Source organism: Macaca fascicularis, chromosome 7, assembly GCF_037993035.2.
Source record: "Macaca fascicularis isolate 582-1 chromosome 7, T2T-MFA8v1.1".
NCBI lineage: Eukaryota > Metazoa > Chordata > Mammalia > Primates > Cercopithecidae > Macaca > Macaca fascicularis.
The window spans coordinates 3,643,136-3,663,229 of NC_088381.1; the positions used below are offsets into that span (position 1 = coordinate 3,643,136).

Below are 20,094 nucleotides of genomic sequence, written 5' to 3' on the forward strand. Positions count from 1 at the left end.
GGTTTAAATCCTAGCACTACTAGTTTTTAGGTGTAAGACATGGGCAAGTTGCTTACTTTCTCTAAGCTCAATTTTCTAATCCATACAGTGTATAATATCCAAGATTGTTGTATGAATTAATGAGATTTATTTAAACAACTGGCACCTAATGAGTGCACAAATTTAATTTGCAGAAATGTACTGTCCTTTCAGGAACTTTGTGGTAAGTACTGAAATATGGATGCAATCAGTACTATGCTTACCAGTAACCTAAAAAAAGAAGCAATATAAAATATTTATGTCATAAATGATATCTATATTACTATCTTTAAAAATATTGGTCTTTCCGTATGTAGTATGCTAATTTAATGTTACAAAATAAAAGTAAAACCAACAATTTTAATAAGTTAAGCTTTAAGTACAAAATTTTGTTGGAAGCAATGCCAAAGAGTCCACATAGTAACATTTATCATTTTGGTAACAAAATTTTGTGTTCTGTATGTGGGCCTCAAGCAGTACTAAAACAAAATAGTGTATCAATTATAAATGATACTCACGATTCTTCCCTAATCAGATGTTTTTATGAGTTGAGAGATTCTGAACAAAAACAGTAAGTGTAGAATGTCTGTACCATCTTTAATACTAAGATTTAATCAATGCATTTCCTTAGATTTAAAAAATCATTTTGTTAGAGTCCATGTTAGAATCAGTATATGTATTTAAAATGGAATTCGAGATATGGATTGTAGTGTGAATGACTTCAAATAACTCAAATGATGCACATGTCAGAAGGAAACATTTCTAAGGGCTGCTTCATTGATTCAAGTGGAACTGTTTTATTCAGAACAGCTCAGATTAGCAGCAGCAGCAGCTGGTGTTCAATGAAATGCTTCCCTTTTCCACCTACTCTCCAGCTGGGTTAAGACAGGCACAAAAAGATTGGGATGACCAAGGTCAAAGCATGATTTGATAGACTTCCAGGTTTTTGCTCCAGTAACTTCTTGTGTAGTCTTGCCTATAGAGGCAATTAGTGAAATTGGCGGTTGAAAAAGTCATAGCTTTAGAAGGACTTCATAGATCATCTTGTTCAATACCTTGATTTTATACTTCATATACCAAGGTTCTAATTAAAATACTTTATTGTTGCGTATTTATTGGAAGTGACAACAAGTTAAGATTTCTTACATTTATTTCATTTGCCTGATTTTTCTGTTCCAACTGAATTGTATAAGCAGGCACCACTGCAGCTTGTATCTCTACTTGACATAACTGAAAAATGAAACATTCAAAGATACACTACTTTATTACATGTTAGCTCAGTAAAGGGGTCCTCTATTAGATATGCTGGTCTCAGTTCTTAACTTTTACGCTCATAAAGCCTGATTCACTCATTCAAACCTTTTTTGAGGAGTTACCAGGTTTTAGCCGTTGAGATAGATACTGAGGACACAAGAAGTCAAGGGTGCTCTCCTCTCTCAAGGAGCTTAAGGGAAGACAGAAGTGCCAAGCACATACATCGAGTGTGTAGAAGGCACACAGAGGCATAAGCAATGACCCTGCTTGAGAAGATCTGAAAGGCTTCTCAGAGGAGGAGCTTGAACTTATCTAAAAGGTAGAATAAACTGCATGCAAAAGAGCTCCAAATGTCTCTCAAGTGTAAGTCATACTGCCTAAGCAATATATTCATGTGGGAAGTGGGAGATGGGGCTGGAATGGAGGCAGGGACCACATTCAATGGGCCCTGTTTTTGGAGTTTAGACATTATTCAGAAGGCCATGGTGAGCCACTGATAGAGTTAAGAAAGGCAGCAAGGTGATAATACATGTTTCTTAAGAAAACATACTGTGATGAGGACACTTGGCAGGAAAGTAGTATAATATGAACCAGCACTCTATGAATGTTGGGGTTAAAATAGTGAATTAGGTAATATGATCTTACCCTTCTGGAACTTAACAGTCTAGTGCAGAAACACTACGGGTCTAAACACTAAGGGTCTAAATTAAGGTAGTAGCAGCGGAAATAGAAGGAAATGGATGTTATGATAATGATGATGATGATAATATTACCATTTACTGAACACTTCCCATGTGTCAGGCACTAAACACTTCATATGCACTATCTTTGTCCATTCTCCACACAGTAGCTAGAGTTTTTCTATAGCTCTTATCATAACTCTCTCAAACCCTTCCAGAGGCTTCCCACCTCCTTCAGCACAAATACCTAAGTTCTTAGGAAAAGCTACAAAGTCCTCCAGGCTGTGACCCACTGTGACTTCTCTGAGCTCACCTTCAACTCCTCGTTTCTCTCTCTAGCCACAGTGCCTTGCTAGCTGTTCCTAGATGACTCTAGGCACCTTTCTGCTTCAGGGCCCTCTCTATCTAGAAGGTTCTTCCCTTTATATTCCCACAGTTCATTCCTCACTTCTGTCAAGCCTCTGATTAAATGAATTCTTTTCAATAAGACCTTCTCTGGCCACTCGGCACGACAGAACTCCTGTAGCATTCCCTATTCCCTCTGCCTTGCTTTATATTTCTCCTTAACGTATCATATTCTGACATAACACATATGTGTTGGTTTTCTTCCTCCATGGATCACAAACTCCATGAGGGTAGACTGTTTTTGTTCATTGCTGTATTCTCAGCACTGAGAACAGTGCCGGCACATATCCATTCAATAAATATGAATGGATGAATGAAGGATTATAATGGTCCTATGAGGATGGTACTATTATTTTTTCCCACTTTCCCAAAGAGGAAACAGATATCAATTGAGGTACTCAAGGTTGGATATCTGGTAACTAGAAGAACTGGGATTTGCATGGCAGGGCGGCGGGGGGGCGGTGGGGGCCGGGGGTAGCCTGCCTTTGTTGAGTTGTACTATGTGCCCAGCATTATTGTAAGAGCTTTATGTATATTAACACTTAATCCCTACAACTCCATTTTATAGATGAGGAAACTAAATCAGAAAGGGGTTTACAATCTTGCCTGGAATCTCTGCACTTGTAAGTTGGGAGCCTGTGCTGTCAGCCACTTTGCTTCACTAATTCTAAGGCCTATTCTTTGGAGAGATACAACTTTGCCTCTTAATTGCCAGGAGAGTGAGGGAGAGGAAGAAATCTAGGATTACTACCATTATTATTATTGGGGACCGCCATAGATGGTAGAGTCACCAATCAAGTCAAAGAATGTAGGATGAGTTGGTTTCATTCTTCTCTAACTCGACTTCCACATGCAACTGCCTCCTGATATCTTTGCTTGGATACTGAGACACAAGGTCAGCTGCAGTTAAAGGGATTTAGAATAACCATGGGAGATCACAGAAGTTAGTTGTCTTGCATCAGAGTTGACCTGGTTCACAGGACTTGCTCAATGAAGTCCTCAGGGCCCCACCTTGTTGCTCTGCAATCCCTAGAATGTTTCCCAGTGTCTTAGTCTGTTTATGCTGCTATAACAAAATACCTGAGACTGGGAAATTTGTAAAGAACAGAAATATACTTTTTCACAGTTCTAAAGGCTGGGAAGTACAAGATAAGACCCCCAGCAGGTTCAGTGTCTGGTGAGAGCTGCTGTTTCCAAGGTGGGACCTTATTGCTATATCCTCTGGAGGGGATGAATGCTGTGTCCTCGTGTGGCTAAAGGGATGGAAGGGCAAAAGGAGGTCTAAGCTAGTTCCCTCCAGTCCTTTCACAAGGGTACTAATCTATCCATGAGGCAGGGCCCTCATGATTTAATCAGCTGCTAATATCATCACAATGGGGATTAAGTTTCAACATGAATTTTGAAGGGGACACCATCATTCAAACCACAGCATCTTTCAACATAGTTTACTACCCCAACTATTTAATACATACATTCATCAGAAAAGGACAAAAGGGCAAGAGACACCCAATTCCTTTCAGAAAATGATCTGGAAGTTGCATACATCATTTCTTCTCACATCCTACTGGCCAGAACTTAAGAGATATGGCCACACTTAGGGTGTATTATAGGCAACCATGTGTCTGGCTAGATGTTCTATTATCATGAATGAACAGGAGAATGCATAAGAGTCAGCTAGCAAGCAGTTTGTACAACAGATATCCAACAGGTATCTCAAATTTAACATTACCAAAACTAAATTCCTGCTTGTTCTCCCAAAACCTGCTCCTTTGCACTGTTATCACAACTCAGTCCATGGTGGAAAAGAGAACAAACTCAGGGGTTTGATGTTAAACATGTTGAGCTTGAGGTGCCTGTAGAACACCCAGTACAGGTTTCCAGTAAGGTGTTGAAGATTCTGTGTCTGGTGCTTCTGACTGAGGTCTGTGTTCAAGACTCAGGCTTGATTCCTGACCAAAATAAGTGACAGAAGAGTGTATGTAAAAGGTACTGTTCAAAGATTATAACATGGTAGCAAAGAGAACCAAGGATGGGGAGGGAAGATTCTGCACAGGAGACCTGAGGAAGCGCGGCCGAAGACACGGCAGAAGAGCAGAGAATGTAAGGTGACAGAACCAAGGGAGCAGTTTCCAGGAGGCAGTGGTTAGCAGTGTGGAAGGCTGCAGAGAGGTCAGATGTTGTGAAAATTGAGAAGCAACCTCTCAATTTGGCCTTAGGCCATAGTGAAATTGACACAAGCAATGTATACAGTAAAATGGAGGGAGTTGCTAAATTTCTGTAGCTGAAGAGGAATTTGGAAGGTAATAGCAATCCAAGTATAGACAGTTTTTCTAAATAGAAGGAACAAAGTAGAGGGAGAATTTATGAACAGGAGAGGGAATGATTAAGGGAGTAAGAGTCTTGAGTTAATTTCCCTTCCCTCAAGAAATAAAAATTACCTGTAGAAAGGACAGAAGGATGGCTTCTACCTTAAGACTCGAGGTCAGAAAGAATGCAAATTTAGACAGGTCTGTAGGGATAAGGGTGGGGGGGTATGTAGGAGTTCATGCCTGCTGTGTGCAATACTAAACAATGATACACACACCACAACCACCACCACCACCACCACTACTAAGCACTAACATTTATTGAGCACTTTATATGCCAGAAGAGTGTTCTTCATGGAGCTAAGCTTGCTTAACAGTATTTCTTAAATAATGGAAGCTATTCATATATTGAAAGCTTAGCGTTTTTCAAAGGTTGAGTGTGTAATATTCGGATGTGGCCTAAAAATAGCAACAGTGACTTCTATCCCAGCATATCTGAATTTTGTCTCTTCCACGCTCTTGACTTACTTCTGATCCTGGGGCATGCTGAGCAGTAAAAAAAGTTGTTTTTGCATTTTGATTCATCTGCTATGACTGGCATCAATAAGAAATCTTCGGCAATAAAACAGCTCTGTCAAAAAACAACTTCACCAGCAATTCAGGGCAAAATGTTTCCTTTGAAAAAAAAGTTTGTTGGCCCAATGCAGTGGCTCACGCCTATAATCCCAGCACTTTGGGAGGCTGAGGCAGGCGGATCACGAGGTCAGGAGATCGAGACCATTCCGGCTAACACGGTGAAACCCCATCTCTACTAAAAATACAAAAAATTAGCCTAGGCTGGTGGTGGGTGCTTGTAGTCCCAGCTACTAGGGAGGCTGAGGCAGGAGAATGGCATGAACCCGGGAGGCGGAGCTTGCAATGAGCCAAGATTGCACCACTGCACTCCAGCGTGGGCGACAGAGCGAGACTACATCTCAAAAAAATAATAATAATAAAATAAAATGTTTGTTAGTATTAGCAGATACATATTAGTAGGTACCCCCCATGATCAATGAAGTGTTGGGTTACTCTGAAAAAGCGTCCAATCTTACAGGTGTGACTTCCTCTTGAACTGCAAGTTCTTGAGGGCAGGGATAGAGACTGTTCATCTTTTATTGTTTCCCAAGGTCTGGAACATAAATAGTAGTTCAAGTAGTCCAACGTATGACATACAAATAGTTCTGGGTAAACATTAGCTCAAAGTTTGCTCAAGGCATTGGATGCAGATGTTTATAAAATTAAATTGTTCTTTTTACTGTACACTTGAAATGAGAAAATTATTAGAAACCACTGGGTCTCATTTTGACAAGAAAAGTCTGAAGAAATCACTGTTCACTTAGTAGATACAAAGTTGTTTTTCTGGGAAAAACACACCTGGAAAAAAAAAAAAAAAGTGGGTCTGACATGGGAGAATTTTTTTTTCCATATAAACAGATATATAGGGAAGTGGAACACTACTAGTATCTTAAGGATTCCTGAAAATATTTATGTTGGTAAGTTTGATCAGCAAACATTTCTAAATTTGAAAATGGATAAAGCGAAAAGCACAGTGAAGTCTGGAAAGAAGTCTAATACTAATGTCACACATAAGAATACATATTTAAAATTAATGAACTAAAAGGGATATAGGTAATTTCTCCAGATTCCTAGGAAGAATTAAGACCCTCCTTGATCCCAGTAAAGCAATGAATAGTCATTCTGACATCTAGCTAAAAGCAGACTTATTTCCTTTCGGTCTTTAATCTTTTTGGAACTCAAGGATTTCTGCCACACTTTGATACACCAGGCCATTATAAAATTACACCTCATTTATTGACAATTTCTACTTAAAAGGAAGAATACCTAAAAGTATCTCCATACGCTAGATATAGTAGAAATGGTATGCTTTAATTAGTCTAACAATAAAGTCCTTAAAGATTTGCATTCTTTGTTGCCTATTTTGAAAACTTGCAAAGATTAATTTTTATAAAGATTATGATTTTTTTTTTTTTTGGGACGGAGTCTTGCTGTCGCTCAGGCTGGTGTGCAGTGGTGCGATCTGGGCTCACTGCAAGCTCCGCCTCCTGCGTTCACGTCATTCTCCTGCCTCAGCCTCCCGAGTAGCTGGGACTACAGGCGCTGCCACCACCCCCGGCTAATCTTTTTGTATTTTTAGTAAGAGATGGGGTTTCACCGTGTTAGCCAGGATGGTCTCGATCTCCTGACCTCGTGATCTGCCTGCCTCGGCCTCCCAAATCTGGGATTAAGATTATGTTTCTTACCAGTCCTTTCCATGAAATCTAACAGCAAATAGTTTACAAATGTGGATGTGTACTGAGAGGAAATGAAAAGTGAATAACGAGCTGAGTTAAAACATCTTAGAATATGCCTGAATACTATCATTTATCATCAGTTGTCCTAGAATAACTTAAATTCTTCTAGCTTGTTGTTTTTTCGATAGTTGATTATAGTTGTGAGGCGGGATACACACACACCCACACTATAACAAAGATTTTCTGAGACTGACAGTTAAAAAATACAGTGTTGGCCGAGCACTGTGGCTTATGCCTATAGTCCCAGAACTTTGGGAGGCTGAGGTGGGAGGATCACTTGAGGCCAGGAGCTTGACATAGCAAGACTCCATCTCCAAGTTTAAAAACAAAAATAAATTAAAAAAAGATACACTGCTATGTATGACTGTTGATATAAAAAATCTGAATACTAGACATGGCGACTCATATGCTACTTCAAGGGCTTATCAACAAAGTTGCTAGTCGTAACACTGTGAATTGTTAATGATACTGTTTTGGCTTTGCTAGCAAGTGTTGTAAAGCTACATATACACATACATACATACACACACCCCTTTTAAAATAAAATGGTGATCCTGGTACTAAATATGATTTTAAATGGATTTAATTTTAATTTTAATGGCTTGAACTAGGTTCAGCTGTCATAGGGATCAAAATTAGCCTCTATCCCAGCTGGGGTCAACCAGGGAGCCACTTTTCTTAACCGACAACCTACTGCACGTCAACAACTGCAGGAGACGGGACTTTACCTTCGTCTCCGGTAAACTAGTTGACACATCCCGTGTTGGCAAGAGGCCTAAGCAGATGACCTTGGTCCTCTAAAATCTGGCCTGCACTCTCGGGGCACCCCTGCAACACCTATAAAGACAGCTCCAGATAGAAAAGGGTTGGGGTGGAAAAGCTAATAACGCCAGGCACCGGCCCCGCCTCGGGGCTGGGGGCTATTCCTGCGGTTTCAGCTGACTTTCGGAGCCATTCGTCTCCCTACACAGTCGGAGGCATTCCTCGGCTGGGTACACCAAGGGGCTCTGCAACCCTCCTGGGGGGTGCCCAGAGGGCTTCCGGATGTACCAGGTTTATTCTTTCGGGTCACAGACAGCACAAACTAAAAGGAGGGATTACCCTTTCTGTCCAGTCGCAAGATGGCGACCGACCCTGGTGGGACTCCGAGGGGCCGCGGGCCACCTCCTCTTCCCAACGACCCGTGCGCCGGCGGCGACGGCAAGCGGGGTGGAGGCGGAGCCGGCGAGGGAAGGAGGGGCGGAGCGCGGCGCCCTCCCGCGCGTCTTGGCCCCGCCCCACGTCCCCGCGTCCCGGCCTGGAGCCCTCGCCCGGCCGGGCGGCGCGCGCTGCCTGCCGGGATACTCGGCCCGCCCAGCCAGTCCTCCCGTCTTGCGCCGCGGCCGCGAGATCCGTGTTTCTCCCAAGATGGTGGCGCTGGGCTCGGGGTGACTACAGGAGACGACAGGGCCTTTTCCCTTCGCCAGGACCCGACACACCAGGCTTCGCTCGCTCGCGCACCCCTCCGCCGCGTAGCCATCCGCCAGCCCGGGCGCCCGCCATCCGCCGCCTACTTACGCTTCACCTCTGCCGACCCGGCGCGCTCGGCTGCGGGCGGCGGCGCCTCCTTCGGCTCCTCCTCGGAATAGCTCGCGGCCTGTAGCCCCTGGCAGGAGGGCCCCGCAGCCCCCGGTGTGGACAGGCAGCGGCGGCTGGCGACGAACGCCGGAATTTCGGCGGCCCCGGCGCCCCCTTTCCCGGCCTCGTTTTCCGGATAAGGAAGCGCGGGTCCCGCATGAGCCCCGGCGGTGGCGGCAGCGAAAGGGAACGAGGCGGTGGCGGGCGGAGGCGGCGGGCGAGGGCGACGACGACCAGTGAGGCGGCCGCCGCAGCCCAGGCGCGGGGGCGACGACAGGTCAGTGTTGCCGCGGCCTGCGCCAGGCGGCGCTGGCTCCCCTCCGTCACTCGGCCGGCCTTCGGGGCCCGCGGTGGCGAGGTCGGCGCCCCGCTTCCCCGCCCCCCGCCGCCGAGGCGAGTGTTTGGGGGCGCGTGGTCCGGAGGGGCTGGTGCCAGAAGTAGGCCCCTGGTGGCCGCGGCTGCTGCAGTCTTAACTGTCAGTCCTGGCTGAGCGCCGGCGGGAGGGTTTTGTCGCCCGAGGGGACGCGAGCGGGCCCGGGGCGGGGCTGGACGTGCGAGGCGTCGAGATTTGGGCCTCCTCGGAGAGAGGCTTGTCGAGCCAGCCGGGGCCCCGGACTGGGAAGGGCAGGCCCTTTCCTTCCAAGGGGAGCTCTTTCTCGGCGTTTTCGAGGTTTCTGGCTCTCTTGGGGAAGACATATTTAGCCGTGTGCTTGGTGGGTTGGGGTTTTGGGGGTGGATTGATGGGAAGGGAGGGCGGAGGAAGTGGTATGTCAAGCCCAAGGGTTGTGCGCACAGATTACTCATGTGTTGCCGTCCACCAGGATTTCTGAAGTTGAACGTGAGTTACTGGCTTTGCCAGAGACTGCTGTGTTATATGCAGACCTGCATGCAAGCAGTTGGCCTTTTTTTTTTTCCCCCTTTTCACTGGAGAAAATGAAAAGGATGCTTTCCTCATCTTAGTGGTAAAGGCTTTTGTTGGTAAAGGTGGAATTGAATGTACCAAATGCCTTAGTCCGTGAAATTTTAAAAATAATTTTAATACAGTGGTGAAGCTTGGCAACCTTGAAAAAGAATTTAGCGTCTAAATTTTTTTAATGACTTTTTATGGATGTGCTAAATTAGTAACAGTACAAAATCTGTTTGAGATTATTAAGAGGCTAGGGTGCTGCTGAAAATATAAAGTAATAGCATATGGGGTTTGCAGTGCATAGTTAACCTCAATCATGAAGGAATACGGATATGACGCGTAATTTTGGATCATTTCACTGCCTGCAATATTGAGAGAAGCAGCAAATTACAGAGTTTTTTGGGAGACGACTTAAAGTTTAAGAAATACAACTGTCGGAAGTTACCTGTTAGAGACACAAAGGTACCCAGTCAATCTTGTGGAATACATTGGACAAGTGGGGTAAGTGTTTGTCTCACACTGCTGACCAATAAGTACTCTTAAGAGGTGATTTGGTAAATCATGTGGAATTTAGAATTTAGGAGAGAGAAGAAAGTTTTATCTTGGTGTGTATAGTGGAAATAGCTTTGAAATTAGATCCTGTTTTTAAATCTAAGCTACTTACCACATTTTTAGTGAAATGAATACAATATTAATGATGTGACTGATAAACCCTAAGGATGACCAGAAACCCTTTTAAGAAACGCTAATAGCCTTGACCAAAAATGAAATAGCTTCAAGAAATAATTTGCAATGTTTGTGTATTTATAATATACAGAGGAGAAATACAAGAACAGAATATGAAGAGGTAACTCATACTCTTTACAAAATTAGAATGTAAACTATGCAAGTCTTACTGTGTCAATATTTATTAACCTGCATTAGTTTGCTAAGTAGCATGCTCACCATCCTCTGGACATTGCCCCTGTCCCTGAGGAGCTTAACTTTATACAGAGATACAAAATACTGTGTTTTGATTTCCTTTCAGAGGATTTATAAGCTACTTATGTTTTATCTGTCCTAAATTCTGCCCTTTTTTTTTCATGGCTGACAAAATAACTTCCTAAGAAAGGCACGTACTAGTCAGAGGTGTGGGGAAAAAGTGTGCTCATCCCACTTGTCCAGTCCATTTAACAGTATTTATTGGGTACCTACAGTGTCTTTGACATGTGACATCTAATCAGTTGTATTTCTTAAACTTCATATCATTTCTATTTCAATCACCTCCTTCTCCCCTCCAAAAATATTTACTGTGTAAACTGTGATAATACACTGTTTCTCTCAGTGTCAGTCAGTGGAATGATCCAGATGTATAGGTCATAGCAAAGTTTTTCATCCCAAGCTCTTAAAATGATGTTTCCAAATGTCCATTTTCTTAAATGACTGCTAATGTTCTCCAATCGTGTTACACATATTTTGTTTAGACCTATAATTGTATAGGTCTAAATGTAGAAACATTACATTATGTACTTATGCAGCTGCTGAAAGAAAATTAGTTTTCTAATTTTTAGATCGGGGTGAAGACAAACTTTTAGAAGTGATCTTTCAGTAAAATACTGGATGAAGTCTTAGGTGCTCTTTTTATGCTGGTTCAGGACAAAAGTTTTTTTGACTGGTTTTGAGTTTTCCCCTCACTGCCAAATGTAAGGATAAAATGTAGTAACAAGACAAATTGGTATGTATAGTGGTAATGTCTTTGGAATTAGACCCTACTTTTAATTCTGACCTTATTAATCTTGGTAAGCCACAGTTTTGTCACCTGTAAAATGGGTTGGTGAAACTTCCCCAGAGTTGTGAGGCTTAAAGTATGTAAAACGCCTAACACGCAGGCACTCAATAAGTATTACCTTAGAAATCTTCCTATCCAGTTTTTCTGAATGGTCTGGAAGCACTTTGTATATAATGGACTACAGCATGTTATCCTTTATATTGTTTATTTCTTTTCTCATTAGCTATGAACTCTTTAAGGCCAGGAATTCCTAGTGTTTACCAGAGAATGCGTTACTAGATGTCTTAGTCTGTTCTGGCTACTATTACAAAACACCACAGACAGGGTGGCGTATAAACAACGGAAGTTTTATTTCTCACGGTTCTGGGGGCTGAGAAGTCCAACCAAGATCAAGGTACCGACAAATTTGACATCTTAGTGAGGGCCCTCTTCCCTTGTTCATAGACAGCTAGCTGTCTTTTCACTATAACTTCATGTAGTAGAAGAGTAGAGGGGGCTCTATAGGGCCTCTTTTATAGAGGCATTAATTCCATTAATGAGGGCAAAGCCTCCCAAAGGCCCCAGCTGTTAATACTGTCACCTTGGCGGTTAGGCTTTCAACATGAATTTTGGGGGACACATTCAGACCACAGCACTAGAGCAGTCATGAATTAGTTATTGGTAAATCAGTAAATGATCAACTAACATTGATTAGGTTCCTCCTGTGGCTTCTATGAGCTGAGCTAGGTACTGACGCCACAAAGACAAGAAAGCTGTCTGTCTTTTTGAATGCTTATAATTGAGTGACTTTCTCACATTTATGTGTGTGTGCATGTGTGTGTGTGTGTGTGTGTAAAACCCCATCACATAATGGAACTTCATTCTCCCATGCCCTTCCAATCTAAGAGCAGTTCTGTGGACTCAATACCTCCTACCCACCAGCTGCTACTCTGAAAATTTACTTTTGTACTCATTTTAAAAAGTTCAGCCCTTTGGCACATGCATTATTACTTCATGCCTTGGTCCCAGCCCACCACCCCAGTATCTGGCATGTAGTGTATTAGTATTTGTGTGTGTGTGTGTGTGTGTGTGTGTGTGTATGTATATAGAATTTAAAATTTTTGGCCGGGTGCGGTGGCTCACGCCTGTAATCCCAACGCTTTGGGAGGCTGAGGTGGGCGGATCACGAGGTCAGGAGATCGAGACCATCCTAGCTAACACGGTGAAACCCCGTCTCTACTAAAAATGCAAAAATTAGCCAGGTGTGGTGGCGGGCGCCTGTAGTCCCAGCTACTTGGGAGGCTGAGGCAGGAGAATGGCATGAACCCGGGAGGCGGAGTTTGCAGTGAGCTGAGATCTGGCCACTGCACTCCAGCCTGGGAGACAGAGTGAGACTCAGTCTCAAAAAAAATAAAAATTAAAAAAAATAAAAAAGAATTTAAAATTTTTACTTTGGCGGTTGTCTTCAAATACTCTAATTTTGGGGGGCATGATTATGATTCTGTCTTCTGGCAATACATTGATAGATGCTACCTAAGTAGGATTGTCTATGAGGTCAGCTGCTCCAGTCATTTTATACATGAGGAAATTGGAGTGCAAAGCTTTAAAATGATTTTCTGAAAGACACCCAGGTGTCAGGACCAGAACTAGAATCCAAGTCTCTAGTTCAGGACTCTGCACACATTGGCACATGTTCTGTCCTCCCTTTTGGGATGAGTAGTTACACTTGCTTTGTGATTACTCACCCACCGTTTTGGAGATACATGACTGTTTTATACACTATTAATAGAAGGCAGCCTTCACAAAATGCCATCCACAGATCTGTTATTTTTTCTAATAAAGGAAATGATGTAAAATTACCTTAAATAGAAATAGTGTTAATTCTAGAAACATACCCCATAATCCAAACATGAAATGTTTGAAATACTTAAAGATGCTATATAAATAAGTCCTTTTTAAAAAGATAATATTAAAAATTTTTGTTTTATAGAGATGAGGGTCTCACTGTGTTGCCCAGGCTGGTCTTGAACTCCTAGGCTTTTACCTCAGCTTCCCAGTGTGTTGGGATTACAGGCATGAGCCACAACACCTGGCAAGTTTTTTTTTTTTAATGAAATGACTTATTAATACACAGCTTCTTTGCCAGCTTTTGTTTTCATTTGCTCTCAAAAATGTTGCTTAGTGCTTTGATGTGAGTTATCTGTAACAGGTAAATGCCATTATGGATAATAATTCAAAAAGAAGCTTATTAATTATTAGGCCTATCTGAGAGTGAAATAAAGTTAGCATTTTTTTTTTTTGAGACGGAGTCTCGCTCTGTAGCCTGGGCTAGAGTGCAGTGGCCGGATCTCAGCTCACTACAAGCTCCGCCTCCTGGGTTTACGCCATTCTCCTGCCTCAGCCTCCCGAGTAGCTGGAACTACAGGCGCCCACCACCGCACCCGGGGAGTTTTTTGTATTTTTTTAGTAGAGACGGGGTTTCACTGTGTTAGCCAGGATAGTCTCGATCTCCTGACCTCGTGATCCGCCCGTCTCGGCCTCCCAAAGCATTTCTTTTTGTTTAATTTTATTTATTTGTTTAGAGACAGGGTCTCGCTCTGTTGCCCAAGTTGGAGTGCAGTGGTGCTGTCATAACTCATTGCAGTCTCAGGCCTGAGTGATCCTCCCATCTCACCCTCCTGAGTAGGTGAGATTAGCATATGCCACCATGCCTGGCTAATTTTTTTATTTTTTGTGGAGATGGGGTCTTGCCATGTTCAAGTTGGTTTCAAACTCCTGTCCTCAAGCCCCTTGGCCTCTCAGAGTGCTAGGATTACAGGTGTGAGCTACCATGCCCAGCTGAGCATTTTAAAATAATACTGGTCTTTGTACATGAGTCGTTACTATTTGATTCTAAGCCTTATGACTGATAATCCCTAAAATTATTTATAAAATTTTAAGTGTGTCAGAGTCATTGAAATGGAGGAAGGAGGTTGGTCTTCAGGTTGTTTTAACTATAGCTTCCTAATGGTCATGAGCAGGTTATTTAGCTTTTGAAGCGTTTGTTCCTCCTTCTGTCAAATGAAGGTGATAGTTGCTTTGTTTTAAAAGAGTATGCTTTTCAAATGTGATCATTCTTGAAAATGTAGATTAAGAGGCTTTTTAGAGGCCAAGCGCGGTGGCTCACGCCTGTCATCCCAGCACTTTGGGAAGCCGAGGCAGGCGGATCACGAGGTCAGGAGATCGAGACCATCCTGGCCAACATGGTGAAATCCCATCTCTACTAAAATACACACACACAAAAATTAGTGGGTCGTGGTGGCACACGCCTGTAGTCCCAACTACTCTGGAGCCTGAGGCAGGGGAAACACTTGAACCCGGGAGGCGGAGGTTACGGTGAGCCAAGATCATACCCACTGCCTGGCGACAGAGCGAGACTCCGTCTCAAAAAAAGAAAAAACTTTTTAGAAACTTTGTATTGGAAAATTTTTAGTGTGTGAATTCATTCTGAATATGTGAACTCCATTTGACATGGACAATAGATCTTAATAGTTTGTGGTACGTTATTCAGTGTATTAATCAAAAGTCAAATCTCTTTTGTAATTTGCTGTATCAGACCTGTTGTGTTAATCTGATCTATGGCAAGTGAATCATAAGATTGACCTGAAAGGAAAAGAGATTTTTAGGGGACATAGACTCATATTGGATAAGATTATTCCTATAGTTCATTTTCAGGAAATCTGAACAGGAATCTCGTGTAAGGAATCACATGTGATTATAGAAGACAGTCTGATGTAAGACTTTATTTATTAAGGTCTGTATCTGTGCTTCAAGTAAGAGCATAGAGGTAGTATATGATCCCTGAACACTCATACAAGAAGGATAAAATTTTTCTTGAAACTGTTGGCTGGACAGTGTAGAGTCTAAAGCTGTGACTCTTAACAGTTCATTGTGTTCCAGAAGTTCATCTGTACCCCTCAGGATCAATTGAGGTTAGTCTAGCACAGACTTTAGTTATAAAAACCAAACATGAGAAAAATTTTTTGACCTATCTCTTCATAGCATGCAGGCTTGGTAGGTCTTTTCTAGTTCTGGATGTGTGCCCGTTGTATATACTTTCAGCAATTCAGGATGTTCCTTTTCATGTTTAAGACAAGCACTCTTGCACACAAATTACACAGCTGTGGGCTGAATGAAGATGCTACCATTGCTGTGCTTCTACACAGATTCTTTTCGTGTAATGACTTCTGTCTCATAGCAGAAGGGATGGCTTATCCATTTCAAGCTTCTGTTAATAGTTTGTCTTAGAATTGCCTTTGTGTACTGTAGCCAACACCCCAACTCATATATTTTTATAATCTTTGTGATGCAGAATAAATTCTGAATCTTTCCACCTCCAAATTAAATATACAAATACTGAAAATAAAATACCATGTATTCACTATGGACATATGTCACATTTTGTCGCTTTCTTGCACTCTTGTTCCCTCTCTAAAGCTCATGTTAAACTCATGTTCTTTATTTTCTTCTCAGATGATTCCTTTAGCACTGCACGTAACAGTACAGGAATTTCTTCCTTGCATACTTCCAACAAATACTTTCTGTCTCTTAACAGATGTGAACCATAATGCTGTTCTTTAGAAAGCAAAGGATGAAGTGCACAGCAGTATTTTCTATATAAAGCTAATGGGTCATAAGGGGAAATAGGGGTTATTTCCAGCTTGTTTATTGTCTTAATACATTTTTCCTCAGAATTCTATTTATTGTGCCTCTGTGGTTATATGCACCAATATTGATAACCTTACAATGTGCTATAAATAAGGATATTTATATTATCTTTGTTAAATATTTTAAGTTTTTGTTTTGGGAATGGAAAAAATCTTTTGTGCACCTATTGTATGTGATATGTATACTAATGGATAAATCCTATTTCACACAACGATTAATTGGGTAACGTTTTTCTTTCCTAGTTTTCTGAAGTCAGCAGTCATGTTGTGTGTTGGTGATTGAAAATATGCTCTTTAGGCTGGGCACCTTGGCTCACGCCTGTGATCTCAGCACTTTGGGAGGCTGAGGCATGCTGATCACCTGAGGTCGGGAGTTCGAGACCAGCCTGGCCATCTTGGTGAAACCCTGTCTCTCCTAAAAATACAAAAATTAGCTAGGTGTGGTGGCACACATCTGTAATCCCAGCTACTCGGGAGGCTGAGGCACAAGAACCGCTTGAACCTGGGAGGCAGAGGTTGCAGTGAGCCGAGATCGTGCCATTGCACTCCAGCCTGGGCAGGCGACACTTCATCTCAAATAGCAGATTTTCTTTTCTTTTTTTTTTTTTTTTAAAGATCATCCAAATTCAGTTTCTAAGAATTATAAAGTTTTCCTAATTACTTAAGCTGCTTCATTCTCATTCCCTTTTTTAACACATTTTGCCATCTCTGTAACATGTTGAACATGTTTAAAGAATAGAGTGGGAGAATAGGAAGTTACGTGGATAAAGTCTGGTGAATAAGGTAGGAATACATCCTGCTTCACAGAATGGGAATATTTCTGAAAAGTTGACGATAGTATCGAAGAACGCTTAAGTGTAGTGTATTAGAAGAACTGAGCTAATTTTGATCTTTTATACACATAAAGCAACATTTATGCATTTCAAATAATGTATATTTCTTTAAATTTATTGCTCAGTGTACTGTATTTCAAATATTGTAAAAATGAAAAGATCTTGTGGTCTTATTTAACTCAGTATGGGATAAGTCCTCCCCACCTTCCCATTCTTATTTCCTCTTTTAGGCTGAATGAAAGGTGGGGGAGTGAATTTAAAAATAGATGGATCTCAACTGGAGAATAGGTTGGTCACGTCTCAGCTGATGTTAAATAATTTCTTAAATCCTGGATTGAAAATTATAAGAGAGCATAAATGTTTGCTCTCAGTTCATTTTTTAATTTTGTTTTTTCATGTACAGTTTTAGGAGGAATGAACTACTTTCTAGTTCTTTCAGGCCTGCTTTTAGATATCTGCTATGGGGACAGTCCTCTACACTCAGAACTGAAAGTAATTTTAAATAGTGATAGGCAGAACTAGGGGTCAGTTTTACTGCCTATGCCTGTGCTAAATTTGACATGGCATTCCTAGGAGGGGAGGGGGAGTGAGGGTGGTGCACACATTGTCCATATTGCTAGTCAGTACCAGATTTCTCTCTTAAATGGTCAGGATCTAATTCCCCAAAGTGCTGTTCCAGATAACCTAGTATCTGTCCAAAATTGCCCTGCTACAAGAGTATATATATTATATATGTATTTTATATGTGTGTGTGTGTATATATATATAATGCATATATATATACACACATACACACACACACACGTATTTATTTTATTTTTTCCTGAGATAGAGTCTCACGCTGTCACCCAGGCTGGAGTGCAGTGGTGCGATCTCATCTCACTGCAGCCTCCGCCTCCTGGGTTCAAGCGATTCTCCTGCCTCAGCCTCCTGAGTAGCAGGGACTACAGGCGTGTGCCACCACGCCCGGCTAATTTTTGTATTTTTAGTAGTTACAGGGTTTCACCATGTTGGCCAGGCTGGTTTCAAACTCCTAACCTCACGTGATCTGCCCGCCTCGACCTCTGAAAGTACTGGGATTAAAGGCATGAGCCACCACACCAACCCTATTACATTCTTACTAAAAAGTTTGGTGGTTTTGTTTTGTTTTGTTTTGTTTTGTTTTGTTTGTAGAGATGAAGTTTCACTATATTACCCAGCCTGGTCTTGACTCCTGGGCTCAAGGGATCCTCCTGCCTTGGCCTCCTAAAGTGCTGGAATTATAGACATGAGCCACTGCGTCCAGCCTGTATCATATTTTTATTCTGACATCTTTTCTGATTTTTTTTAGTGAAGTAGGGAGGTTTATATTAGATGATCTTCCAAGGTAAATATCAGCTTGGACATTATATGCTAATGTGTCTTTTGTTTGTTTTTAAAATAAGTGTATATGTTTTAATTGTAAAGTTTTAAAAACATCCAGAAAACAACATAGCAAATGCCCATTTATCCACCAGCTATAAATGTAAATTATGTCCATTTTTATCCCTTGGGGGAAAGGATGCCAGTTACATAATCACTTTTAACAACCCCAACTGTTCAAGTCCTGTTACCCCTCTCTACACAAAGTAACAACTGTCTTGAGATTCTTAAGTATATTTCACATCCTTGTTTTATACTTTTACTATACATGTGTACATGTATCTATAAGTGATATGTGGTGGTGGTTTTTGTATTAAATTTTTACAGATATGTATAGCACTGTCTTTCAATAGCTTGATTTTTTTAAACTCAGTATCAAGTTTTTGAGGTGTATATGTTGATGTATGTAGATGTAGTTTATTCAGTTTCACTGTTGTCTGGCACTTCATTTTATGCATAGATAAAATGTATCCCACTATTGATGGATATTTTGAGTTGTTTTCTTTTTGCTATTATAAGCAATGCTGCAGTGTTTATTTTTACGTGAGTGTATGTGCAGGTGTTTTGGAAAGAACCGTAGAAGTGAAATTGCTGGTTACTAGATATTGGTAAATTCTTTTCTTAAATGGATATGCCAGTGTGTAGTTTGTCAGCATTATGTGGGCATTTCTAGCATCCTCACCTTATACTGTTTATTGAATTCTGAGTCGTATTTATCTCAACTGAAATTAGGTAATTTACTTATTCCTGTATTTGATAGTTCTGTGAGAACAGTAAATGTTTATCATCTGTCATTCTTTTTTTCATGCCCACATTCAGTTATTTGTAAGTGCTGAATAAGTATTCATCTACAGATTGATAAGGATCAGTTCCTTTTTCCCCCAACTAGAAATGTTACTCCAGTTGATAATAACAGCTCAAAAGGAAATGTAAGGCAGAGGTGAGAGAATCACTTGAGGCCGCGAATTGGAGACCAGCCTGGGCAACAAAGTGAGACCTTATCCCTATGAAAAATAAAATTAGCCCAGCTCGGGAGCCTGAGGTGGGGGGGGATTGCTTGAACCCTGGAGTTCCAGGCTGCAGTGAACTATTATCACACCACTGCACTCCAGCCTCGGTGACAGAGACCCTGTCCCTTAAAAAAAAAGAAAAAAATTATAACCAGGCTAGGCCACATTGAAGTATTTTGTAAGACATTAATAGAAGACTAAATGTTCTCGTATGTTTACTATTTATGTTAAGTACGTATGGTTTTTAGAACAACAGTTTTCTATCAAGTGTGGTCTAGTTCACTTAGAATTAGATGGGGTCGATTTTTTGAAAAGCATTTTGAAGTTAAATTAGAAGCTAATTTTTTTTGTTACTAAATCAGTTTTCGTTTTATGAGTTTACATGCTACAGGCATGTTTACAGGCAGATGAATGTAACAGATTAAACTTGAAATTATGTAGCTATGATTCCTTCAAAGAAAAACCCACCTACCTTTAGTTCTTTCAGTATGTTGCATTATAAGTCTTTTGTGTGTGCATATATAGCAGGCATAAATTGGCATAATTCTAGGTTTAATTTTAGGCTAGGCACTATGGAAGTTTGAACTCTAATTATAGTGTAAAAATAACCCAGAGGAAAATTTCAGAATAATAAATCATTGGGACTATATGGTACAGATGTCTCTTTTCAGATTGTAGAATTGTTGACCAGTAGGAATGTTTTATGATTAAAAGCCAGGAAATTAAAGTAATTCTGATGATTTGGTATTTCTAAAGATTTTCATAGATGACAGTTGAGAACTACTCTCAGATGAGATTCTTCCATTGCTGGTAAGTCATGTAATAAAACACTTAAGTAAATGTATTTTAATGGGGAATA

The 20,094-nt window shown here is 41.3% G+C and overlaps 2 protein-coding genes across 25 annotated transcripts in view; one reads left to right on the forward strand and one right to left on the reverse strand.

Moving 5' to 3' along the window:
- LOC102133587 (uncharacterized) overlaps positions 1-12,776 on the reverse strand; it is a 73,095-nt gene extending 60,319 nt beyond the window's left edge. The window contains exons 1-2 of the mRNA XM_073998430.1: positions 12,737-12,776; positions 8,572-9,099 (exon numbers count right to left, since the gene is read on the reverse strand). Of these exons, the coding sequence (XP_073854531.1) occupies positions 8,572-9,099; positions 12,737-12,776 (568 nt within the window). The remainder of the gene's footprint in view (positions 1-8,571; positions 9,100-12,736) is intronic.
- Positions 8,374-20,094, forward strand: part of UBE3A (ubiquitin protein ligase E3A) — a 99,560-nt gene continuing 87,839 nt past the window's right edge. For 22 of the 24 annotated variants that reach the window (XM_073995299.1, XM_073995303.1, XM_065547224.2 and 19 more), the window contains exon 1: positions 8,374-8,908. The gene's annotated coding sequence lies outside the window, so the exon portion shown is untranslated. The other 2 variants (XM_015452532.3, XM_073995300.1) reach the window with 2 other exon arrangements.